This window comes from Ambystoma mexicanum, chromosome 1p (genome assembly GCF_040938575.1).
Source record: "Ambystoma mexicanum isolate Mex_15411 chromosome 1p, UKY_AmexF1_1, whole genome shotgun sequence".
Taxonomy (NCBI): Eukaryota; Metazoa; Chordata; class Amphibia; order Caudata; family Ambystomatidae; genus Ambystoma; species Ambystoma mexicanum.
In genome coordinates this window covers 833,728,999-833,753,223 of record NC_090921.1, presented here as the reverse complement: position 1 = coordinate 833,753,223, position 24,225 = coordinate 833,728,999, and the positions used below count along the sequence as shown (strand labels likewise).

The window sequence follows — 24,225 nt, the reverse complement described above, 5'->3', positions numbered from 1 at the left end:
AGGCGGCCCGCAACAAAATCCCTGTACCGTTGCCGGAAGTTCTGCGATTGGTGCAGGGGTCAGAATGTGGATCCTTGCCAGTGTTCCATTCCTATGGTGTTGTCTTTTCTGCTTTCTTTAGCCCACAGGGGCCTTCAAGTGGGTACCATTAAGGGTTTCCTGGCGGCACTGTCTATATTTAAGCGCTCGTCTGAAGAGTGTTCTTAATTTAAGATTCCTGTGATTTCACAGTTTCTGAAAGGACTGTCTAATGTGTTTCCACCGTCCCCTTTCCAGGTGCCGGGTTGGGATTTGAATTTGGTTTTAAAGTTTCTGATGGGAGCTCTGTTTGAGCCCTTACACTCTTGTCCGTTGAGACTGTATTTTAAAACTGTGTTTTTAGTTGCGGTTACTTCCGCACGCAGAGTGAGTGAATTGCAGGCACTCTCTGCCAAGCCACATTTTACGGTTTTCCATAAGTACAGGGTTGTCCTGCGGGTGCGACCTTTGTTTCTTCCGAAGGTTGTGTCTGAATTTCATTTGAGCCAGAAGGTGGTTCTTCCGGCTTTTTATCCTCCTCAGCATCCTGGTAAGGAAGAGGAGAGGCTCCATAGGTTGGATCCTAGGAGAGCTTTGAACTTTTATCTTTCACGGATGTCCCGGGTCAGAGTGGACGATCAGCTCTTTGTAGGTTATGCTGGACACCGCTTGGGTCAGGCTTTTTCCAAACGGACCTTGTCCAGATGGATTGTTTTGACTATCACTGAGTGCTACCGTTTGGCGGGGAAGGACTCTCCGGTAGGCTTACGGGCTCACTCTACCAGGGGTGTTGCTGCCTACACTGCTCTACAAAGTGGGGAATATTTGTGAAGCAGCCACATGGGCCTCTATACATACGTTTGTTAAACACTATTCCCTTTACTCCAGCCATGGTCAGGATTTGGCCTTTGGTAAGGCAGTCCTCTATTCAGCCATTTGATTGGGTACTCTAAATTTTACAGGCTAAATTCTTACCCTCCTCCATAGTGGTACTGCTTCGGGAGTCTGTCATAGATAAGTCGGAGGACACAATCCCTTCGAAGAACCAGTTACTTACCAAACTGGTAACGTTCTTTCGATGGGATGTTCCTCCGACGTATTCCACATCGCCCTCCCAGCCTGCCCCTCTGGAGAATGTCCTCTGTTTACAGCTTCCGTTTCCGCAAGGCTGTAGGCAGTTATACTGGCAGGATACTGGTGTCACACGTTCTGGGGGGAAAAAAAACTAAACTGAGGCAACGGGCGCCGTTGACGTATAACATCCGGTGACGTCGACCCTCGACGGACGCCTTCGAGGGACATCTGCTCAACGCCATTGATGCAAGACGGCCCTCTGCTGAAAAGTTTCAGAAGTGCACAGCTGTGGACATGTCATAAATGTGGAATACATTGGAGGAACATCCCATCGAAAGAACGTTACCAGTTTTGGCAAGTAACTTGTTCGTCTTTCAGGCTGTCCGTACTGGGAAACATAGTCTTGTTACTTAGTTGCCACTTTTGGTAACTTTGTTATAGTTGTAGAATGCATCTGACAATTCAGTACAATGGGGTACCTAGACTAACACTCAGAAGATTTGGGGTTACCTTAGGTGTGCCTAAGGGACAAGCTTTCTGGCAGTAGTTAGCTTCTGCTATTTTTGAGTGAATTTTACTTTAGCCTTACTGTGTTTGGCTACCTACTGTGGCTAGTGTCCAAACATGGCCATGCCACAAGGTTTTTTGTTTGTCCTTGGCCTTTTTTGGGGGGGGGTGGGTGTGTGTGTGTTAGTGTGTGTGTTAGTGTGTGTGTTAGTGTGTGTGTTAGTGTGTGTTAGTGTGTGTGTTAGTGTGTGTGTTAGTGTGTGTGTTAGCACTTGGGTTAGCTAGTGGAAGTTTCGGCTCTTACCTGCCTTTTGGATAAGAGGCACCCTTTCCACAGAGATCCTGGAAGGAGCCAAGTATCCTAGGCAGCTGCAAGACGTGTAATGAGACCATTGACCCGTTGGAAGAAGGACTGCTACCAACTTCTGCTGCTGTCCTGGAAGAGCCCTGTTTTGTAGGTGATCTTCGACCCTTGAAGTGAAGGGACCATCCATGCCGGACGTCTACATGGTGTCCTGCAAAGAAGAGCCTTCAGAAGCGTCCCTGAGCCAATCTAGGGCGGACAAGCTCAGTTTGGGGCTACTGTGCTGCCCGTAACTTTGGGGATCCACATTTTGTGCCTCTGGAGCCGTCCCTGCCAAATGTTGTGGTTTCAGCATCCAGGGAACCTGAGATGGAAGGCGAAGTCCGACCGCAATAGTTTTGTCCCCCGATTCGCTGTGCATCGGTAGCTGTCATCCAAAACAGCTTCCCTGCATCCATTCCTGTGGTAAGAGGGGTCCTATATCGAGCTATTTTGCATTCTTCATCCTGAAGACCTTGCACCAGCAGTTGTCACCAACCTCCAGAGTATTCGCATCTGCAACCCCTGGACATCGAGGACCGTAGCCGACGGCAGGAAAAGTGACTTTGGACCCTCTTCTGAAGACCTACCAAGTCCTAAGAAGAATCTGAGTATGGGGGGAGAGTTGTAACAGTACTTACCTGAACCCCTTATCACCCTTTTTAAAATGTTGGTAACTTTTCAAATGTTTTCTTGCAATTTGTCTTTGCTATTGCTTGCTCCTGCAGGCCTTCTGAAAGTGGGGGACACTTTTATTCACTAGAACAACTTGTCTTTTCCCTATTGGCCTCCAGAAGCCCTCCACTAACTTTTTCCCCGTCTCAACTGTGTGGAACTTTATTGAACCTTTGGGCACAAGGCCCCATAAATATCAGGGATGGACTTTTAAAGTTAGTGTTTTATATCTGTGGACCTGTAGTGCTGCATACTAATACTTCCTTTCCTTTCCAGGGGTTTATGTATTTTGCCCTACTCCAGTGACTGTATACATGTATCATTTATTTTGTTTGTGTGATAACATTAAATGCTAGTAGTCATTTTACATAGTGTTATATAGCCATAAATGAACATTTTGTAACCGTTTGTCTAAGTGTGTTCCTTGACTTTTCACTGCGTGTACTCGTTGAGGGCCCCTTACCAGACTCTCCCCTCCTGAGACTTAGCCTTGACCGGTAGTCTTGCTAGTTTGAACTGGTGTGGCTACAGCTCCCAGAATGGGACCCTGTTACTAAACTAGGTTGGCCTCCTCTACATCTGTCCACCAAGCCAGAGTATGGAAATCCAGTCCTAACACATCTGCCATCCACAGGAGCGTATCTCTGTTGGGAAGTTTCCTGCTTCTTGGTTTCAAATCCTGTTAAGCAGCACTTCGAGTTGTGCCATCTCGTCTTGCCTAGAAAACTGCACCATCCACCTTGGGATCTCAGTCTGTTGCTTAAATCCATTGGGCATAAATGCTTTGATCCAATGGCCACCAAGGATATCAGACTGGTGACTTTGATGGTCGCCTTTCTGCTGGCAAACGCTGATGACGAATTAGAGGCACTCTTAACTGATGAACGATACAGTCTTGCACAGGGGAAATGTTTTCCTTTGTAATCACTCTTGCATCATCCCGAAAGGGGTGGTTTCGGTTTCTCTTGAATAAAGCACAAGGTGGTGCCAGGAGAGCGAGACTAACTGGGGAAGGAAGGCAGAAAACTAAGAAAATCAAATCATTATTTTATTTTGGTTTGAATATATAAAAAAATCATTAAACATTTTAATCCGTTTTTTATAAAAACATCCTACAAATTATGCATCCATACACTCATTCAAACTAAATGAATCCCTAAAACATTCCATTATTTTAAGATATTGAAGAAAAATACAATTAATTTCCAATTAATTTACAATATATAGCTAATAGTTGTTAATTCCAGACAAAGTATCAAGTGATCTCGTTGCTAACCTTTTTTCCACTCTAGCCTTCTGAAGCAGTCGTGCACCTCTTGACGGGCACTCAAGTTTTAGCTGGACAGAGCCAACATTTTCAGGATTTGCAAAGACTGTCATCTACCAAAGGTATGGAGGACTGGGGACCATAGACAAGGAGTACAGTATAAGAGTGAGTAACTTTCTTTTTCATTTATTTTTTGACATGGCAATCTTCATGAAAGTTCACCAAATTTGCCATGCGTGTTTGGATGTGTGGGCAGCCTGATTTCTTTTGGATTAGAACATTTGGTGTACTTTCACAGTTGAGGTCAAGATTTACAGGTTAGAATGTTTTCTTATGCTAAGTGTCATTCCACCTCAATTATGCTTTTGCAACACTATAATCAATTCATAAATATGCCAGAGCCAAACCCTAGAAAACTCTGCATTTCCTAAACGCATGGACCATTCGTATAATTTTACTTTTACTCACATGAAGTTCATAAAGGCATGGTGTAATAAACTGTCGAGAGCACAGGGCGCCTAGATGTCTTACCTAGATAGAACACCGTTGTTCCCTAATGTCTGTGATGCAGGTTGTGAGCTTCGAGGTGGAAGGGAGTTGAGCACTATCCAGTTTCAAGGTCCTTGACCCCACACATTGGAGCGCAGAGATTGGTAAAATATTGACTCATCTCCTGTATCTGTAGTACTTAATTTTTTTGTAAAGTGATTATTAATGGATGCAAGTTGGGCATCAGACTTACATGGTGGTATTGATGAGCTGGGCGCTAGGTGCTTTGAAAGATCTACCTAGCTTTGCCACTGGCATTACAGGTTTCAAAGCTCAGAGCCAATAGTTAAGTACACGTAGAGTTTTGGTGTTCAGTGGAATGCATCGGAAAACTAAGAAGGTAGTGAGGGGGGTAGTAGCAGTCGTTTAGCTGTGAGGTGTAACGTGATTGCCTTGTGAGCAAGACGACATGAAGCAACACAGGTTTGATCCCCGGTCCGCGCTTAGAAATATCTGGGTATTAAGCGCCTTATCAATAACCTATCATATTGCTCGTAAATCTGAGCTCTACAGTTTTTGCTTGGAACAAAACATGTGGTTCGGAGGGTGCCGAAGCAGCAAATAATTGGAAAATGCAAAGTTAGCTCCTCAACAGTCCCTTGGAAGAATTAGACATGCCTATACATCTGTCTGTTTGATAATAAGCTCCTTTAGACTCACAAATTGCCATCTTGCAACTGCTTTAGTAAATTCCACATGCCATCCAGTTTTAAGTTCAGCCAATGCCTAAGGCTCTTCCTAATTTCTTTAATGGACAAAGATTAGATACCGTGTTTTTTTCAGTTCTACTGACTTTGGGGTCTGCATAGAGAGGCCACACTTTTGAAGGGGAGTCGCATCTGATGTCAAGCATGTCAAACATTTCTGTGGTTGAGTGCTTTGGGAGCATGTACTCCTTGGTGAAATCGTTTTCGTAAACCTCTTCGGAGATGTAATTGCCATTTGTGCCCGCTTGTTGCTAGGGACATCCAACCAAATGTTAAAACAACCAAACAATAGAAAATGAATAGCAAGTGTTGAGCTAAATAACTAAGGCCAGATGTGTACATGTTTAAATGTATGGTGATACATGATGGCAACCACAAAAGAGAAGGGTTGGTAGGTGGAACACATCTCTTGTAAATACTCTGACGAGTTCTAACAAGGACCACAGATCTTCTTTGGGCTGTGATTGCTGAAAAGGAGGGCACACCATCACCTATGCCAGTATTTATTGTTAGGGATTTCGAGGAAGGATACTGAAACAATGGTGGCATGGTTTTGGTAATAGACTTTTATTTTTAAGTGAAAAAAGATCCTTACTATCCCTGAATTATAAGAGGGGGGATTTACTGCCTCTAAACTAATATTTAAAAGGTCTGTCAGAATGCCTGTCAAAGTAAATTCTTCTGTCCCGTGTCAAAAACGAATTCTGTCCCTTACAGTGCAACTAAAATGTTAAACTGACAAAGTTCCTTATTTAAGGAGAGTGGCTCCCTTCTCCTACTTCTTGGATGGGGTTCTACAAACCGGTTCCTTCAAAACTGCCTTTGCACAATGTTTTTTCCAGTAGAAGGACTCCCTTCTCTAGGTGTGGTTCTGTATAATTCACAACAAGGCCAGGGGTAAAGAATCACTTCCCCTGGCGTCTCCAGCTCGAGACTGTTCAGGACCAAGAGAATGCCTCCTTTCTCTTGGTCTACTTTGGCACAGTTCAACACAAGGCCAGGGTGTATGACTCCCTTCCCCCTAGTGTTTCTATCAACACATCTCATTTGGTGCCAAGAGAATATCTTCTCCTCGTATTGCCTGATACCATTCTTTCTCACTGCAGACACACTTGCCTCTGTGACTTGTTTTCAACAATGTCCTAAATCTTGTTAGGAGCCTAGACTCTTCTCTGGGCTCTAGTGGTTCTCTCTTGGCCACTGTTATGAGTAAACGTTCCTCAGGAGTTTTGCTCATTCACATTGGGCTCCCAGGGCCTTCTCTTGTAACTATGTATGTTGAATACTTTAACGCGCCGTAGCCCACAGGCATCAGGGCGCATATGGAACATAAAGAACAAGGACAACTCGCAACACTGACAGTGGATGGGGGAGCAGCAGCAGGGATAGTAAATCTAACTAAACAGAGGTTTTAGCCGTTAGAAAAGCAGTAATTCTAATTAAATAATAGGGTCTTAAGCCGTTTGCAGAACATGAGCCTCTTCTTTGTATGCATCTCAGCTGGGAGATACTTCTAGGCGAGTTTGCTATCCCCGGGAATGACTGTCCCATAGTGCGGGTTCTTTTGACCTTTGGGCAAACGAAACGATAGGTGTTGCTAGATCTTGTTGAGTCCCCCCTGTGTTTGCATGGTAAAGCAATTTTTTAGATTGGTGCGTGACCGTGCAGGTATTTGTGCGTCAAGGTGAGGATTTTGAAAGTTATCCTGAGCGCAACAGGCAGCCAGTGGAGTTCCTTCCTGGACGGAGTTATATGATCCCTTTTTGGAGACCATTTTAAAGATTTGAACAGCATCATTTTGAAGAGTTTGAAGCTTTTGTGTGCTGTTCTTGCTTTCTCTGCCAAGAAGGGCATTGCTGTGATCTATGTGGGGCATGACAATGGCTCTAACCAGGGTTGCACAGTTCTTACTGGTGACATAAGGTTTCACCAGTCTGAGTAACCTCAGATGATATTAGGATTTTTGTATAACATTTTCCACATGTGCGTCAGCTCTTAGGGACTGATCTTCTATTACGCCCAAGGTTTCAACCTTGTCCAGAGTTTTGATACAGTGGCCATCAATTAAAAACTCTGAATATCTAGGACCCAATTTTGTCCTTGCTTGAGAAGACCCAAAGACCAATAACTCTCTCTTTGCACTATTAAGGCATAGCCAATTTGATGTCATCTAGTTTTTCACTATTTGATAGATGCTTTGAACGTTCCTTACATCCTCAGCATAATCCCCACTCAGTTCAATCAGTAACTGAGTGTCATCGGCGTAATTTGTGAATCTGGTCCCTACTTTGTCCAGATTATTGCACAAGGGACACAAGTGGATATTAAAGAGTGCAGGGATAGGCACGCTTCCTCCAGAACTCTACGGTTGCATGGTATTTGTGTGGAAGATGCCTTTCGCCAGCAAACTCTCAACGTCCTACCCGACAGAAAAGACATTATCTACTCCACGGCTGATGGCTAGTTATGGCTCGGGTAGGGTCAGTAATTTCTTATGATCCTGGAGGTCAAAAGCTGCTGATAAATCGAGCAGCATCAGCAAGCCTCCCTTACTCCTGTCCATGAAGTCCAGCATCAGGCTTTGGAGGTCAACTAATGCACGCTGTACCATGATGTTATCTGAATCCAGACTGTCTTGAATGAAGAATATTCGCCTCGTCCAGGTATTTTTGCAGCTGCATGGTAGCTAAGCGATCTACAACCTTCAGAAGAAACGGGACATTGGTAATGGGTTTATAGTTATTGAAATTCTTCGGGTCTATACCTGCCGTTTAGCAGTGGTGTAACTACAATCTTTTTGACATCTTCCGGAATGATTCTGTCCTGTAAGGTGGCATTAGTGAAGCATGTGAGGAATGATGCGAGCTAGTGGACTGATCTCTGCCACTATAGTGAGGAAGACTACGTCTTTGCTTTGGTTTACTTCTGTTGGGGTCCATGACCCTTCTTGTATGGCCAGTAGCCTCCTTTTCCCCACTATTATGGTTGACGGGTTCCCAGACCATTCCCTGTTGACCAGTGGGCTTCTCTTCCCCACTGGTACGAGGAGGTGGAGAAGGTTAGATGCACTCTCGACCCTTCAGGAGTCTGTCTGTGGTATGCCTTGTATGAAGCCATGCAATGATTGCTTACACGCCTCCTGCTTGCATCCTTGCATACCCCTTAATGCCCTTTACCTGTTTTCGGGGGTTCAGTATGTCACAGGGACTTCCGGGGATGGCGGTCCGTCTTCTCAGCTGGCTCTGCTTTCCCCCTGTCTGCTACTGTGGCTCTGCAGCATCTCCAGCTACTGGGCTGCCCGACTCTTCTTGCTCTTGGCATCAATGCGGCCGACCGCTGGTGTCCTCGGTTCCGCTTCTCTACAGGACTGCAAACAGATTTTGGATTTTCCACACTGAGCGCTCTGTCTTTTGCTTCTCCCAGTAGGCGCTGCAGCTGAGCTGTGTTGTGTTGGTGTTGACGACTTTCCTAGTCCATTGTCTGTTTTTATACAATGTAGCCCATTCTTGAGGGGCAGGCCGCCAAAGTCGGATGTTACTTTTGACAGGTTGATCTCTATGCCTCCTCTGGGCCACCTTGTCTTAGTACCTGTACTGGGAGCAGTCTTTGGGTTTTCTGTGTTCTTCCTTGGGTTTTCGAGGCCAGTTGTTTCTTTTTTATCACAGTAGTATATAGTTCTGCTTTCAACAAGAAGGTTGGGGATGAAAGGATGAGCTAGAGAATGGGGAGACGTTTTATTATTCGCTGGTCTAACCGCAAGATGGTTGTCTTTGTCCCCAAGGAGGGGAGTTACTCTCCAAGAGGTCCTCCTGTATTAAAGAACCCCAGGGGGACTATTGGGTAGCTGTCTCACCTCGTGAAAAAGGGCTCCCCAATGGGGAGAAGTGACGACACCTTGTGAATCATCACATTATATTCTCCCCAAGTAGATTGAATACACAAGTAAGTACATTTACAACATATAAATGTATATGAAGTCTGTAATCTGACACATCTTAAAGATGGGCACTTATTACATCGGGCCACAAAATGTGAATACCTTTAGTAAGTGACTGAGTAAGAAATTGTTTGCTCTGTGCATGTGAAGAACTGGCATTCTTGCAAGGTAGTGAGTGAATGTTGTGCTTGGATAGAAGCTTGCAACTTGAAATTGCGATATCTTAATGACATTAAGAGACAGCCCTAGGGCTGGCCCAATCATTTAGAATATATTCTGTATGTCAGTTTGCGTTTGTGACCAATGTTGGTTGGGGCAAGGGATTGAAATAATTGGTAAAAAATAAACAGTTGTGTAGTTTGGTGATGCTGCACATCAAGTGGCTATTGGCTAGATATTTGCTTTGCAACTGGCAATGGTTTGCAATTTGTGGGCTTTAACTTTCTGTGCTTGCAACAGTGAGTTTAAATTGTAGGTATTGGGGAATCATAGATCCCTTACCTTGTTGCTTGCTGTCAAGCAATTTGGGAAATAAAATGAACTTGTGGAGAGGTTTTTCTTGGTGTAAAGTTGTTGGCTTGTGGGTTAGAGAGGGCAATAGCAGTGGTGGATTCACTCTTCCCTGGTCCCCGTTTATCTGATGTCGTTTTCCGTGAACTGGGTGACCTGGGGCTTTGCTTGGGATTCGCTTTAGGGACCATTTAAAAACTGATGAATAATGGAAATCGGTTTGTTGTGGTACTCTGTCGACTGGGAATAAAGTGGATGGAAGTTGTATGCCGTTTCGTATACCTTTTGCACACAGCTGCAAGTAGTCTCCTCCCATAATTTAGTGTAAAATGGCTTGTTAAAAAGAAAGTAGAAATGGTTTGTATTTGTTTTAATTGTAACACGCTCCCTCAGGCCTGGAGACATCAGGGCGCAACTTGGGCAGGTTACATAGCAAACATGCATATATTCAAACTATAGTTACAATGCTAAGTATTCAGAACATACGGCTATATACATAAATTACAGATTAAGGATTAGTGCAGGCACATTACAGACACATAAACAGTCAAGGTTTCAGGGCTGATTGAAGAGCCAAGCTTTTGTTTTGTCCTTGAAGGCACTGAAGCATTCTTCCGACCTGATGGTGAGGAGGAGAGCATTCCAAAGCTTGGAAGCTAGGACGGGGAAACTTGATCCGCCAGCTTTTTGTAGTTTGAACCTGGGGATAGTTAAACAGTGGGTCTGGGCGGTTCTTTGAGGGCGGGTAGGCGCGTGGCGAGATAGCCGGTTGCAGAGATACGGAGGGGCTTGGTTGGCTAGGCATTTGTGGGTAAGGCCTGAAGCTTTCAGTGAGATTCTCTGTTTGACAGGACGCATGCACTGTAATTTTATGCCAAATTGGGTAATGTTTCAGTCTTCTCTTATGGATTTTAGTTGTCTGCATAATTGTACTAATGCAAGGTTTCCGAAAGTAGTACAAACCTGACTTTTCCTTCCAGGTGATGCTCTACTAGCTTTAATTGTTAAATTGCTGCCATTAACCACTGCAATTAGCTTGACACCTGTGTTTGTTTTTTTGTTTTTTTTCCCTTCAGCTTTCTAGACACCAGTGGAAGCGGACTAGATAACAATCCATCAACACAGTTTGCAGAGGTAAGATGCTGGTTGTGTTTGTGTGATGCACCATGCAGACTATGAGATATTTACGCTGTTTGCTTTCTCTTGTTTTTCAAGTGTGTGGATTACACCCTGAACCAGCAGAAATGCCTAGGTATAGAACTAGATGTTTTTTTAATTAAAAGATAGTATGTGAAGTGCACTTATATAGTATGTTACGTTTACTTAGTTGTGTTCCATAAACTACCCATTCTGAACTTGACAGATTGCTCTGCCTTCAAGATCCTCTCTAGCCAGGATGGTTTCTTAGCAAACCATTTTAATAGCTTTTCTACATTTTGGTAGTTTTCAGAGATAGCCCGACTTCCTGCTGCTGAATCAGTGTTTTTGGTGGAATATTATATTAACATATGATAATTGTACCTAACAATTTTATTGTTTCAATTAAACTGCTCTTTAATTGTTTAGTCTATCTGCTGGTACTGCGAAGCCAGGACAGAGAAGATTCAAACATGAAATTGTACATTGAAAAATAAATTGGCTTTAGCAGCTATACCAACCTTCCCTTGATGATGACGGGAAATTGGAAAGGAAATCGAGTATTATAAAGGAAAACTGTAAACGTTTTGGAATTTGTAAAATGCAGATTGGCGAAATATGCCTTTTAAAAGGTTTTATACTGCTACATCCATCCCCTTTCTTCCATACTTGTGGGATGTTGTCCCTGGGAATAGGATGTGACCGCAGCATGCTTGGAAGCAGTATCCTTATAAATAACAATATGGGTTCCAGCATTCATGTCCAAACATTCCCACAAGTGTATACCCTTCCGGCATACTCCAGGCACCACACGCCACTCTTTGCTCCTCTGAATGGACGGGAGTGTGTGCAAGTAGCTATGCTTTTCCTTGGAATTGCATTCCAATTTTACTTTTTGAGCTCTCCTTTACTTCGAATACCCTGTTCGGGCTCCAGATGATGCACATGTTGTGGCAGGGTTTTCCCATTGGTTTGTTACTAGCTCCTGTTCAAGTGCTCGGGGTCCTGGACATGCCTAGCATCTCTGCATTTTCTGTGGCACGTTACTTTATCACTGACATCATCTGCAGTGTTGAAAAGCAGAGTTTGGCATCCCCTCCCAGTGACTTTGATGCTCAAGGGATATTAAAAAGTTAAATAAGTAAACTTTATTTTCTTCTAGTTTCATTAGCTTGCTTTTTTAGTACTGGCCTTTAATTGTCCAGTCTCTTTTGAACACATATACCTCCTTAAAGCTGACCACTCTGAAATCTTGCTATTCATTAGCCCATTGTTGGCCTTGCGTTTAGTCTGTGCCATTCGGTTTTCATCTGAGTCTTTCGAGAATGTGCTGCCTACACACAACCACTCCGATATAATGTAGCTTCACTAACTTTCATATGTGCAGCACGTTTCTCTCATTGACACTCACCAGTCGCGTAACGATTCTTTCTCAGTTTGTTGGTTTGCATGGTCAAGATCTCACTGCCTGCCCTGCAGACACCCCTAGACTGTTGCTTCCAGTCAGGGGAATGCGCATCTCTCGGCCATAGCAGAGTGACAGCCTGCTTCCATGGTTGAGTTCTGTCGCACTCGCGGGTCCCTGGAGACACGACTCCATCGCTACGCAGTGACACTCTGCTATACTGTGCCTTTTTTCCAGCGGCTCGGCGTCTGGTTCTCCAATTTCTCGCAGGCTGTGCTGGCCTTCCTGCTCCTCTCACTCCACAGGCAGGCTTCTTGCTCTCTTTACTGTTTGTAGACCTCATGGGTGTCGCTTGTGTCATATTTGACTAAGCGTCATCTCTCTTGTTGTGGTAAGAGTTTCTCTGGTCGGTTCTGGTTGTTGTCAGTGTCCTCTTAAATTTAGTCCTCCTTTTCTTTGTGTTTCTCGTTCGGTTGTTTCGGTTTTTCAGTTTGAATCTATGGTGTTCAAGAGCCAGGTTTTTAGTAATTTTATGAATTGTAGGTGATCTTTGGTGTTTCTTATTTCTTTCGGGATGTTTTTCCATGTTTTTGTGGCTAGGTGGGAGAAGGAGGGGCCTCCAAGTTTTTTCTTAAGGTATGGTTATTGTTCCAGGTGGATTTCCTTGCTTGATCTGAAGAGTCTCGTTGCTTGTAGATTATTTTCGTTTGTAGGAATTCTGCTCCTTGTCCGCTGATTGCCCTGTGTGTTATGCACATTGTTTTGAAGGTGATGTAATGTTTGAATCGGAGCCAGTGCAGTGTTTTTAGGGCTGGAGTGATGTGGTCTCTTCTGGATAGTTTGAGGAGCAGACTGGCTGTTGTATTTTGGATCCGTTGTAGTTTCTTCAGGAGGTATTCTGGTATTCCGAGGTAGAGGCTGTTTGCATAGTCGATTCTTGACATGATGAGGGCGACGATTGTGATTGTTTTGTGGGTGATGAGTTAGATAAGTTAATGTCAGGAAAGAGGGGTATGATATGTCTCACCCTCTGGCACTCTCTTCCTCAATACCCAAGGACCCTCTGCCCAGGTGATCCTCCCTTCGCTAGTCCACCCCAGGGTTTGGGTCCAAAAACGATGGCCCTTCCCTAGCCACCTGGGTAGGAGATCCCTGGGTAGTAGTTAAAGTGCCTTCATGTTTCTCACAACTCATAAAGGTCTGGGAGCCCCTCTACTGGGAACATTGCCAAATAACCTGTTCTGTGGGAAGGTGCCCAACCACGTTTTAGCTCATTTCCTCCTTCACAGAAGAGAAATATCCCTTTTCAATCGGGTCCCACCCACTTGGGTAGTCCAGCAGCGAAATGCTAAGCAATTCTCCTCTGACCAGAGTGCCATCAGCAACCCCAGACACTCATTTCAGCCTTTTTGGGCCTCATCAATGTTGTGCAGCTGTGCCCCTCTAAGCATAGTGAGCAAGAGGTCCACATCTGCATAACCCCAGAGGTCTGGGTCCCTCTCTACCTAGAACGAACACTGCTAAATAACGTGTTCTATGGGATGGTGCCTTTCCAGCGGCCGCATCAACGGCATTGTGCACTCCCTCTTGACATCAAGCTGGCTGCCTCCAAAGATTTATGTAAGCAAAAGCTCACAACCTATCTGTTTCAGTAACCCTCTTTGATAACCCTTCTGTCTATTGCCCTTATTTTTCGGCTCATGCTGGTTGTATTGTGCTCCTTTTGTGCGCCCTCATGCCATTGGCTGCACAATATAAATAAAAAATAACATTTTTAAAAAAGGTGCCCACTTGGGAGGGTTTACAACCACGTTTTATCTCACTGTACCTTTCACCCCAAGTTACCCAGTGTAATCCAGACGTGGATCCCTTGCTCATTGTGGCTTAGAGAGGCTCAGCTTCACCCCACTGAGGAGGCCTAATGAGGCCGAATTACTGGGGTTGCTGATGGTACTCTTGTTGAGTTGATAATTCACTAGCATTTTGGTGCTGAACAGCCCGCCCCATGTTCGTTCTCCATAGAGGAGCTCCCACACTCTTGTTTACATTTATCATACATGCCAACCTGATTATAAACAAATTGGGTTACAGACGAGCAATGTGAAGACTCTACGGCTCTTGGACCTTTCAGTAGTTGCCCACAATCTTCTATCTGCTTTTCTTACAGTCTGAAAGTGTCTCCATGGAGACCACATCACAGGAGTCTTCCCAGTAATAGTTGGGTTGCCTCCCCATGTTATTCTCCTTTAATCTAAACCATCTGATCTAGGGTTCACCCATAGTCACAGAGCCAACCCACTGCAAAGGTTGTTCCATAGACTGGATTGCAGACCACAAATGCTCTTCTGCCATTACCAACATCTCCGCCCACCCTTGGACAAACCACCACCACTGTATCCATTTCACTGTTCCCACTAGTCCCACCATCGGAGTGCTTGCATTTGCCCCACCAGCTAAAGTTTGAAGCTCAAAAAAACTAACTACGGTCAACCTCCTCCCCTTTCTCGACATCCCTGAACTTAAACCACCCTTTGACAATAGCCCCACCACTCTTGCCAACATCTACGCCCACACCCTCACCCAAGCAATCGAATCCATAGCTCCGCTGGAAGAAAAAAAAGGGAAAACAATCTATGCACAACTCCTGGTTCACGGAAGAGCTAGCAGCCCTACGCACCAACAAACGCCCTAGCCAATTGGCAAACCACATCTAACCAATCCACTCTGACAGAAATTAAAGTTCTCATCTACGTACAAAAAAGCTATATTTAAAGCCAAATCAGAATCATTCAACCAAAGAATTAGCACAGCTAACTCCAAATCAAGGGAAATATTCTCGATATTCAAAAATCTCATCACCCCCTCCACCAGCCCAGATGAAATCGCCAAAGACGAAGCTTGGTGCGCCAGCATTCAGGCAGCTCTCCCTAACAAAGTCAAGCTTCTCCAGGAAAAAAATCCAATCATAACGTAAAGCACTTCCCAAACAGAACAGTCCGCCACCACCTATGCCCCCTAGCCCCCTTCATGACACCCCTCTCTTCTCCTTCAGATAAGTTTCAGAAAAGGAAAGTTGCAGATCTCCTCTAACACATCAAACCCTCCACATGTAAAGGGAACATCTGTCCACCGACCATCATCAAAGAGTGCGCTGATGCACTAACCCCCATTATCACTGCGTTTATCCATGCATCCTTCTCAGGAATAGTACCACAAAGCTTAAAAGAAGCATGGGTTTGTCCACTCATAATGAAACCCGCCTTACACCCTAGGTGTCCAAACTACCGCCCATCACCACAGTCCCCTTCTTCTTCAAAATCGTAGATATAGCTGCCCACAACCAAATCCAACATTACCTTGAATCCAATGCCATTTTAGGCAAGAGACAATTACGTTTCCGTAAAGGCCACGGCACAGAGACCGCCCTCCTAGACTTAAAAAAAAAAACAAATTACCAAAATAATGCACAAGGGCAAACCTGCCCTCCTGCTCCTCTTAGATCTCTCTGCTGGATTTGATCTTGTTGATCACGATATCCTGACCGCCCATCTCTCCAACAAAGCCACCTCATGGATTACCGCCTTGCTAAAGGGAAGGGCCATGAAGGTCTACTCCGATCAGGCCAATGCAGCTCCCACCACCATCCATTATGTAGTGCACCCACCCTTTACAACTTATTTACTAAACCACTTTGACATGTTGGATTTGCGCTGCATAGCCCACACAAACTATGCCGACGATACCCAAGGCGTCCTCCCACCTCACTGGTTCATACGACCATGACGCAGCAGCACTCCTGCAAATTTACACTACCATCCAAACATGGATGGCAGCCAATGGTCTCTGCTTAAATCGGGACAAAACCGAGATCCTCTAAGGTCCCAAGGAAATACTGCCCAAACTCAACCAGAAATACAATAACTTCACCCTAGACAATACCAACATACCTGTCTCCACCTCAGTAAAGACCCTTGGAGTCTACATTGATTCAACCCTCTGTCGCAACAGATTAGCGCCATTGTCTCTGCCTCAGCACACACAACCAAACATATAAATGCCATAAAACCTTTTCTTACCACCCAGAACAGCCTCTCCATCGCCCGAGCCATAATAGGAGCAAAACTTGATTGCAGCAATGCTCTCGTTGCAGGCACGTCAGCAAAAAACTTCAACAGGCCCCAAACAGTACAAAACAACGCGCTCCGTGCAGCCCTCTGCATCCCCAAAAGAGACCACATCTCTCAGGCCAGACGAGCATCCTACTGGCTCCCAGTAAAGGAAAGGGTCGACTTTAAGATCCTCACCCTCGCACACAAATGCATCAATCTCAATGCCTCATCCTACGTGCCAGAAATCATATCCAGAAACACCTCGACTCGCCCAAAAAGAAGCCGCCACGCCAACCAACTCTGCCTTCCCCCTATCAAAAGAGCAAACGCCAGAGGCGTTGGTTTTCCTCACATAGCACCCAAACTTTGGAATGCCCTTCCCAACGCACTAAGACCTGAACCATCCCTATCCGCCTTTCACAAGTCCCTCAAAACCACTCTGTTCAACTAGCCCCCTCCGCTCACACACTTCAGCATAGCTAGCAGCAGACTGCAGACTATGTAACCGCTCAGCTGTAATGTAACCTTTGACTGCTATGTAACCACCAAGCTCTCTTTATCCGATGTTACCAGCAAGATCTTCTGCAACAGCGCCACGATGCCTACAGGCTGCTGCACGCTTTAAAAATGCTAATAAATAAATGAGCCTTGCCCTTTTCCCTGTCTTAGAACTGTGGAGGGCCTGTAAGGTGTTTTCTAAGCAAAGCAAGAATTGTTGTCTGGGCCAAGGCTTGTTTACATTAACATCTTGTTTTGCTGCAACTGGAAACAAGTACATTTTGCTATGACAAACCATGCAGCATTCTTATCCTGCGTATAGCTAGCCGGACGTGAAAAATAGCTAGTAATTTTGCAACCGGGACACCACGAAGCACTAGAATATATTTAAAAAATATATATTTAGAAACTTGAACCTCATTTAACAAAATTATGCGAAAATAAATATGCTTGTGGTTTTAATATTACCTTGCTCTAATGGTTCATGTATGATTGAGATGTAACCATGACCTTCAATGACATATTTAGGCACTTCCCTGTCTAACATCTTTTGTGTGTATATGAATAGCCTAACTTGAGTCCGTTAGTACAGGCTCTTCCTCTAATCCAGGCATACGCGCTCTGCTGCGCATTACAAATGTCCCGACTAAACCTGAATAAATGACTTCACTTTTGACCTTTAGCTTGTGTTAAAATGAGCTGATGTATGCTGCACTTTTGTGATTGTGCTTGTCACAGCACATATAATACTGGCTGTCGGTAAGTTCCCTCCTTAGATTCTTCTTTGAAGCACTTCAGACATGGATTGTGGCCCTCCGCGTGCGAATGTGACCCAAGCACCCTTCAGGGATCAAAATTTAGATTGGATAAGCAGGAGGGTAAAAGCCGCTCCTGTGCATGTAGCATTAACCAGTGACTAAGAGCTACCACTGGAGAATAATTGCCTCCCTCAGTCTTCGGCAGCACTCTCCTCTCTAACGCCTCGTTTAACATGCTAGTAGCGGGGGGGGGGAGCAACACCGCCTTGTATGTTTTGTAAAACTCCGTAGGGAGTCCATCCGCCCCTCGAGCCTTACTAGTAGGTAAGCGCTTGATCACTGCTTCCAATTCCAGGATCTCTAAGTTCTCCCTCTCCGCTGCCTGGAGTTTGGGAAGGCTGATGTCCTTCAACGTTTCCATCACATTAATCTCTTCCCCCTCGTCCACATCCATATACAGCTGCTGGTAGAACTCTAAAAAGCCTTTATTCACCCCTTCCTGGGTATCTAGTATTTGTCCATCCATCCCCTGTACAGCTCCGACTGCTTGTCTGGGTGTCTCATTCTTATACAACCAGGATAACAACCTGCACGGTTTAACTCTTTCCGCATGCTGTCTTTCAACATATCTTTTATAGTTCAGGTTGCATAATCTCTCCCAGTACTCCCTGTAATCCTGTTGTAGTTTTCGTATGGTTACAGCCTCTTCTGGGGAATGCCCTCCCCAGCGCATTATTATCTCTAGTTTATTTTCTGCTTCGTGTAACTCTTGCGTTATTCCACCTTGTAGGCCTTTGGATTTAGATATTACTGCCCCCCTCACCACCACCTTAAATGCCTCTGATAATGTGCCAGCCAATTCTATTCTCCCGGTGTTGTTTTTGAAGTATTCCACTATTTCTTTCTTCAGGTCCTCTCTAAACCCTGTTTCTTTAAAAGCTTCGGCCCTAAGTCTCCGTCTGGATCCGTGCCCTGGGCGGCAAGTACTGCCATGCCACAATCAATGGTGAGTGGTCAGAGAGGACTCTCGCTTTGTATTCTGACTGCACTAGTTCCCCCGTCAGCTCCGGTGTCACAAATATGTAGTCTAACCGCATGTGCAGGTTTTGTGGGGCCGAGTAGCGAGAATACTGCCCCTCTTGTGGGTGGTGCATCCTCCATACGTCCACTAGCCGAAAGTCACTTAGTAGGGACTTCAGAGCTTTCAGAGCTTTAGCTACTGGGGTGGGCTTCTCCATCTTCTTATCTGATCTGCCAACCCTGGGATCTAGCATGCAATTAAAGTCCCCCCCCCCCATATAACTGCCCCCCAATATATGGGCTGATCTTGCAGTATAGGGTTCTGAAGTAGCTGCTAGCATCTTGGTTCGGGGCATACATGTTGATAATGCTCATTTCTCTGTTTTCCACTACTCCTTTTTATTAGCACCATCCTCCCATCTGGGTCTATGGTGGACTGTAACAGCTTAAAGGGGACATGCGGTGCTATCCACGTAGTTACCCCTCTGGCATTCTCCGAATATGTTGCTCCTATGGTGGTCACCCTCCATTTCCTCCACACCACTTCCTGTTTTTCTTTTGTCAAGTGACTTTCCTGTAATAGAGCAATATCGATTCTCTGTCTATTCAAATACATCATGACCTTATTCCTCTTCAATTGAGCCCCCTGACATTCCAGGTCGCTATCTTGAGGTCCCTCATCTTATCTATACCCCGTTCCGCCCCTGTCCTCCCTTGTCTTCCGCTCCATACGCCGTGATTTTAAAGGTGTATGCTTGCCCCCCCGGAACACCTTCAAACTCCCAAACTCCCTTCCCACCCCCCCCTGCCCATCTCCAACTGATGCTCTCCCTAATCCACCCCCCTAACTTCCCCAAAAACGCCCTCCCCCTTGTTACAGCAAACCCCCCATTCCCCCTCCCATCCTGCAACTTGAACTATCCCAACTCCCATCCCCCCACCCTTCCCAACCCACTCCAACTGTCGCCCAGCTCCATCCTTGGATATCAGGCTATCCCGCATCTGGCCCTTTCTCAGTGATACCGTTACTTGAGCCCAGCAGGGGTATACCGTTCTAACAGTATCCTGTCTAACCTACCTATGGGGGGGTAATAGTGTGTCTCCCGATGCCCCAATACGGCATCTATGGTCCTGTATCGAATTACTAATGTACCACAGTTATCTTCACCTCTTTTTAACCATCATATCTCGTCCGCTCTGTTAGGGAGAATTCTCTGTAAGGCTAATTTCCCAAACCTAGTGAGTCCCCCAGCAGCTTTGCTGGATTTTTTGGGGTTTATTTTTTTCTCTCCTGCTAAGAGTGAGATTCTTTTGCTCCCACTCTTAGACATGATTTGAGGTGTTCCTTTAACTTTCCATGTGTTTTATGGGCTATGGGGTCTTTTACTCCATAGGGTCTCATGTGTTTTTTTGATGTGGGTTACACAGCACCCTCCGTGCCGTAACCCAGGGGTGTCGTAGCCACCCCCCAACATAGACTCCATACCCTGGGACTGACTACTGTCTCCCAGGGCATGCAAAGTCACCATTGGCTTTACTAGTCCCAAATTATGAACAGAAACCAGTTCAAACTATCATATTGTGGACGTACTGGTCGGGGCAATTCGATTGCCCCGGGGTCTGTTGTTCGAGGGGGCACGTCTCCGTCCCCCCTGATCGAGTTTTGGATGGTGGCAGTGGATACTACTTTTTATATTCGACCGCAAATATATCTCTATGGGATTTTCCCATTGTTCGAGGCTGCCAACTTTAATTATTTAATTCTTATAGCCTCGAACATACCGCCGGTTTATTTATTTAATATTAATTCACCGGTTGGTATTTTTTGCCAGAACTCGATTCTAAAATGGCGTTTGTGTTCTCTTCTGTGACTCCAACCCAAGTCGAGCCCTTTGTTCCACTTTTTGGCGGGCTTCTCCACAGAAGCCTCCAAAAGTGGTGCCACTCTGTCTGGGTACCACAGGGGGTGTGGGAGGGGGTTTAGGCACCCTGGACTGAGTTACCTTGGTAACTCAAGTCGCACTCTTGTGTGATTGGCCCAAGTGGTGAGCCGGCCGGCTCACCAATTAGCATGTTTGATTGACAGCTAGGCTGAGTGAATGGGGGTGTGCTGCACAGAAGCAGGGCTTTGGGGACTGGAACTTCAGAAGTCGCCACAGGACCTAAGAATCCGAGGAGGGAGAAGCTGAGCCGACCTGCAACGACGACACCACCGGTGGAGCCCTGCTGAACCGTCTCACCACTTTTCCTGACGACAGAGGAGATCTCCAGTCCGGAGAGTCTTCTTCCTTTGACTGGTGGGGATAACCAGTTTTGCCTTCTTTTCACCTTCCTGGAGCATCTCGTGACCGCCTTGCCCGTGCCAAGCACCCCGGCAACCGGAATACCACAGTTTACTACTGCCGCGAAGAGAAGTGTAGTACCTTTTAACCGGAGGACTCCGCGGCTGGTTTCTTCCCTGGCAGTGCAACGACCTTCATCTTTCCTCCACGGCGAGACCTCTTCTTCCCCTGGACGAGACACCGACTTGCACCTGCTGCCAGGAACAACTGCCCCCGCTGAAGCTTCCTTCACACTTAAGGTACTGTGTCCCGCCTGGCTTCCCTTGCGACAGATCGTTCGGGGCGACAGTAAAGCCTCGACTTTCTAACCTGGGCTAGCCTGGGACAACTTAGGTAACTTTTCCTGACTTGAATTTCATCCTTTTTTTGTAAACTATCTACAAGACTCTTTGGGCATAACCCCACTGTGTGAACCTGGACCCCTTCCGCTTGCTCTCTCCAAGAGTGGGCCTTGCAATTGACTTCCTTGCTCTCCAGTAGAACTCTGCCTATCCTGCCTTACTGTGGTTCTTGGTAAAAGTATTGAAACTTGTGTGCTTCCTTAACTCTGCCTTTTTCCTCCCTTTCTTTACAACTTATTAGAGTGTCATCTTATGTTAAGCGCTCACCTCTGTTTGAAAATAAGTGGTGTTTCTCACTAAGACTTGTCTAATAAGTGAATAGGGTTGTATATATATGAAAGTGACTGTGTGCTGAATTTACTCACGTTGTTTGTTTTCTAGTGTAAACTACAAGTGTGTTTTTAAATAAATAATTATATACTTTTACACCAAAGCTCTGGTCAGTGTTTGTTTGTACTACTGTGTCCCTGTACCTATTGTGTACACTCTGCATACTGCCTAACTCTTCTTGAGAGAAGTCTGACTGCTCAGCCACAGCTACCAAGTGAATCTGTGTGGTACAGACTGCTACCAAGTGGGTTTACTGCCAAACACCTGTAGTCTTAAATCTTTTGCAGTGGTCCCTAAGGGAACTGCACAGGTTTCTGCCTAACACGCTCCCTTCAACATCATTACTTACTGTGCTATATTCAAGTCACAAGGCCAAATGTCTTAACAATACAACATACTTCAAAACAACTGGTTCACTTATCCAACCTGCCCTCCGACTGGTCATTACTGCTGCCGGACAGTTCTGGGTGTCCAACCACCATGTCACATCCTCCAGAGTCTTGAAGAACAGGGCCTTGTTTTTATGCAACACCTTCAGTTTCGCGGGGTACATCAGCATGTACCTGAATCCTGTGTTGCGTAACCTCTTTTTGATCGTCCTGCAGTGCAGTCGCTGTTTTTGTACTAACTAGGTATAGTCTGGGTACGCTGTGATGGATGCGGATGCTCTGTGTATTGTTCCTCCTTTCCGGAAATGTTCCAAGATCTTTTCTCTGTCTCTATAATTTAAGATCTTCGCAATGACTGGCCGCGGGGAGGCCCCTGGCGGTGGTCTGCGATCCTGTGCGCTCTTTCAACAGCAAACCCCTGGGTGAGCGCCCCACATTTAATTTCCTGCAGCAACATGGTTTCAATATAGTTGGACGGGTCTGAGCTTTCCTCCCCCTCTGGCAGACCTATAATCCGCACATTGTTTCTGCGTGCCCGCCCTTCCGCTTCCTCTGCTCTGTCCTCTAAATTGTGCACCTGTTGCTTCAGTGTGTGGACTTCTGCAGCGTTCGCCGTGCAAGTGGCTGTATTGGCTTTCACTTCCGTCCCTAGTCCGGTTGTCCATTCTGCTAACGTCCTTACATCTTGTCGCAGCAGGTTGACTTCTATTTGTACTGCATCTAACTTAGATTCCAGCGAGGTCTTGAGCTCGGCCATTGGCGCATCAAGCTTGTTCTCTCCCCACATTTTCAGATCTGCGATAGCATCCAGGGTCTCTTGGTCATTGCACGTCGGGGGTACCTCGCCCTGCGTGGTTTGCCCCTTATCCTTACCCACCTCAACCGACTGAGGAGATTTGGTGTCCTCTTCTATCGTCGGCTGCTTTCCTTTATTCTTCAGCAGCTTATTGGCCATTTTGTGCCAGACGTAAGTCGCCACACTTAGTGGGTAGGATCACTATTGTCGAGTGCAACCTGTGTCCTCCTGTTCTCCTCCGTGCAGAATGAGTTGTGCAGTCTTCCGCGTTTTGCCGAACCTCTGTATGCCAGTGAGCTATTCAGGCCGCTGTCCAGGACCCCTCTCTGCCTTCTGAGGCAGTCCCCGGGGGGCAATCCTTCCGCTGGGAATTTCTGTGTTAGCCCTATTGAGGGCCTCTTCCAAACTCCGCCTCGATTATAGGTCTGTTTACACCGGGTCTGTTCATCGGTATCAGTCTCCTTAGCATAGATCGAGCCTCAGGGGTTCACCTATGTAGCATTAGGTCGTCTGTTGGTTCTCCTGAGCACCCAGCTGTTGGGCTCAGTTGTCGGGCTCTTCTCTTTCGTGAAAAGAAGACTCCCGTGTCCCTTCCAGCGTCTGTGTTGTTCAGATAGTTGTCAGATGTGTAATCCAATGCCACTATTGCTACTCGTTCCGTTACGCGCTACCAATGCCGCCTGCATGGCCCGTCACCTTGTGGCGCTGTGGAATAAGCCCTTTCCTGCTTCCATGGTTCGTGGCGTTGAGGGTCAGGCCCTAGGATCATGTTTCCGCCTTCATCTTTCAAGTCCTGGCTAATGTTCATGGGGCTTTCTTTTACATTTAATGGGGTCTACACCTTCTGTTATTTTCTGGTAGTATCACAGACACTGTAGTAGTTGCCACCCCAGCCGGGGATATTGTGCTTATCCAGTGTATATATGTCTTATTTCGTGTTTTTAATTATTGTAATGCTCCTCAAAGCGAGCATGCATCACAATCCAGTCGTGTCTGGCATCTGAAGTCGGGACATGTGGGTTCGCTCCTTCATTTCCGGGGTGCATTTACTCGTACCACCCTTGCTTCTGTATTGCCTTTCAAAAGGCAGGATGATCCAGGAACTCTGTGTCGTGCCCCTGTAAATCACTGAGGCCCCAGCCCTCGCTGTTCCCTTTTCGTTTTTCGCCGTGTCACTGCTTTCCAACATTGTCGGCGTATTCACCGTGGGGCACTCTAATGGACTTTCATCTGCGCCATCCACACACCCTCCAGTATGCAGGCCTCGCAGGTAGGGTGGCTGTGTGAGCGCTTCTTTGTTGTTTCTCCGCTTCGCCAAGGCCACTAGCTCTCCCCGCTCCCTTCGTCCTGCAGCTGAGCTCCTCTCCGTGCCGGGCCTTGATAATACAATGCATTGAGCCTGATGCGAACATTCACGGCTCACTGTCTCTGAGGGCAAACTCCTTGTTTTCCAATCGTACTCCCTGTGGTGTCTGCAGGGAAGCCGTGCTGGATGGCTGCCCAAACTCTCCCC

General features: G+C 46.0%; 1 protein-coding gene across 3 annotated transcripts in view; it reads left to right on the top strand.

The window, feature by feature from the left end:
• Positions 1-24,225, top strand: part of RNF115 (ring finger protein 115) — an 809,324-nt gene that overhangs the window by 207,095 nt on the left and 578,004 nt on the right. For all 3 annotated transcript variants that reach the window (XM_069652791.1, XM_069652792.1, XM_069652790.1), the window contains exon 3: positions 10,664-10,721. In XM_069652791.1, the coding sequence (XP_069508892.1) occupies positions 10,664-10,721 (58 nt within the window). The remainder of the gene's footprint in view (positions 1-10,663; positions 10,722-24,225) is intronic.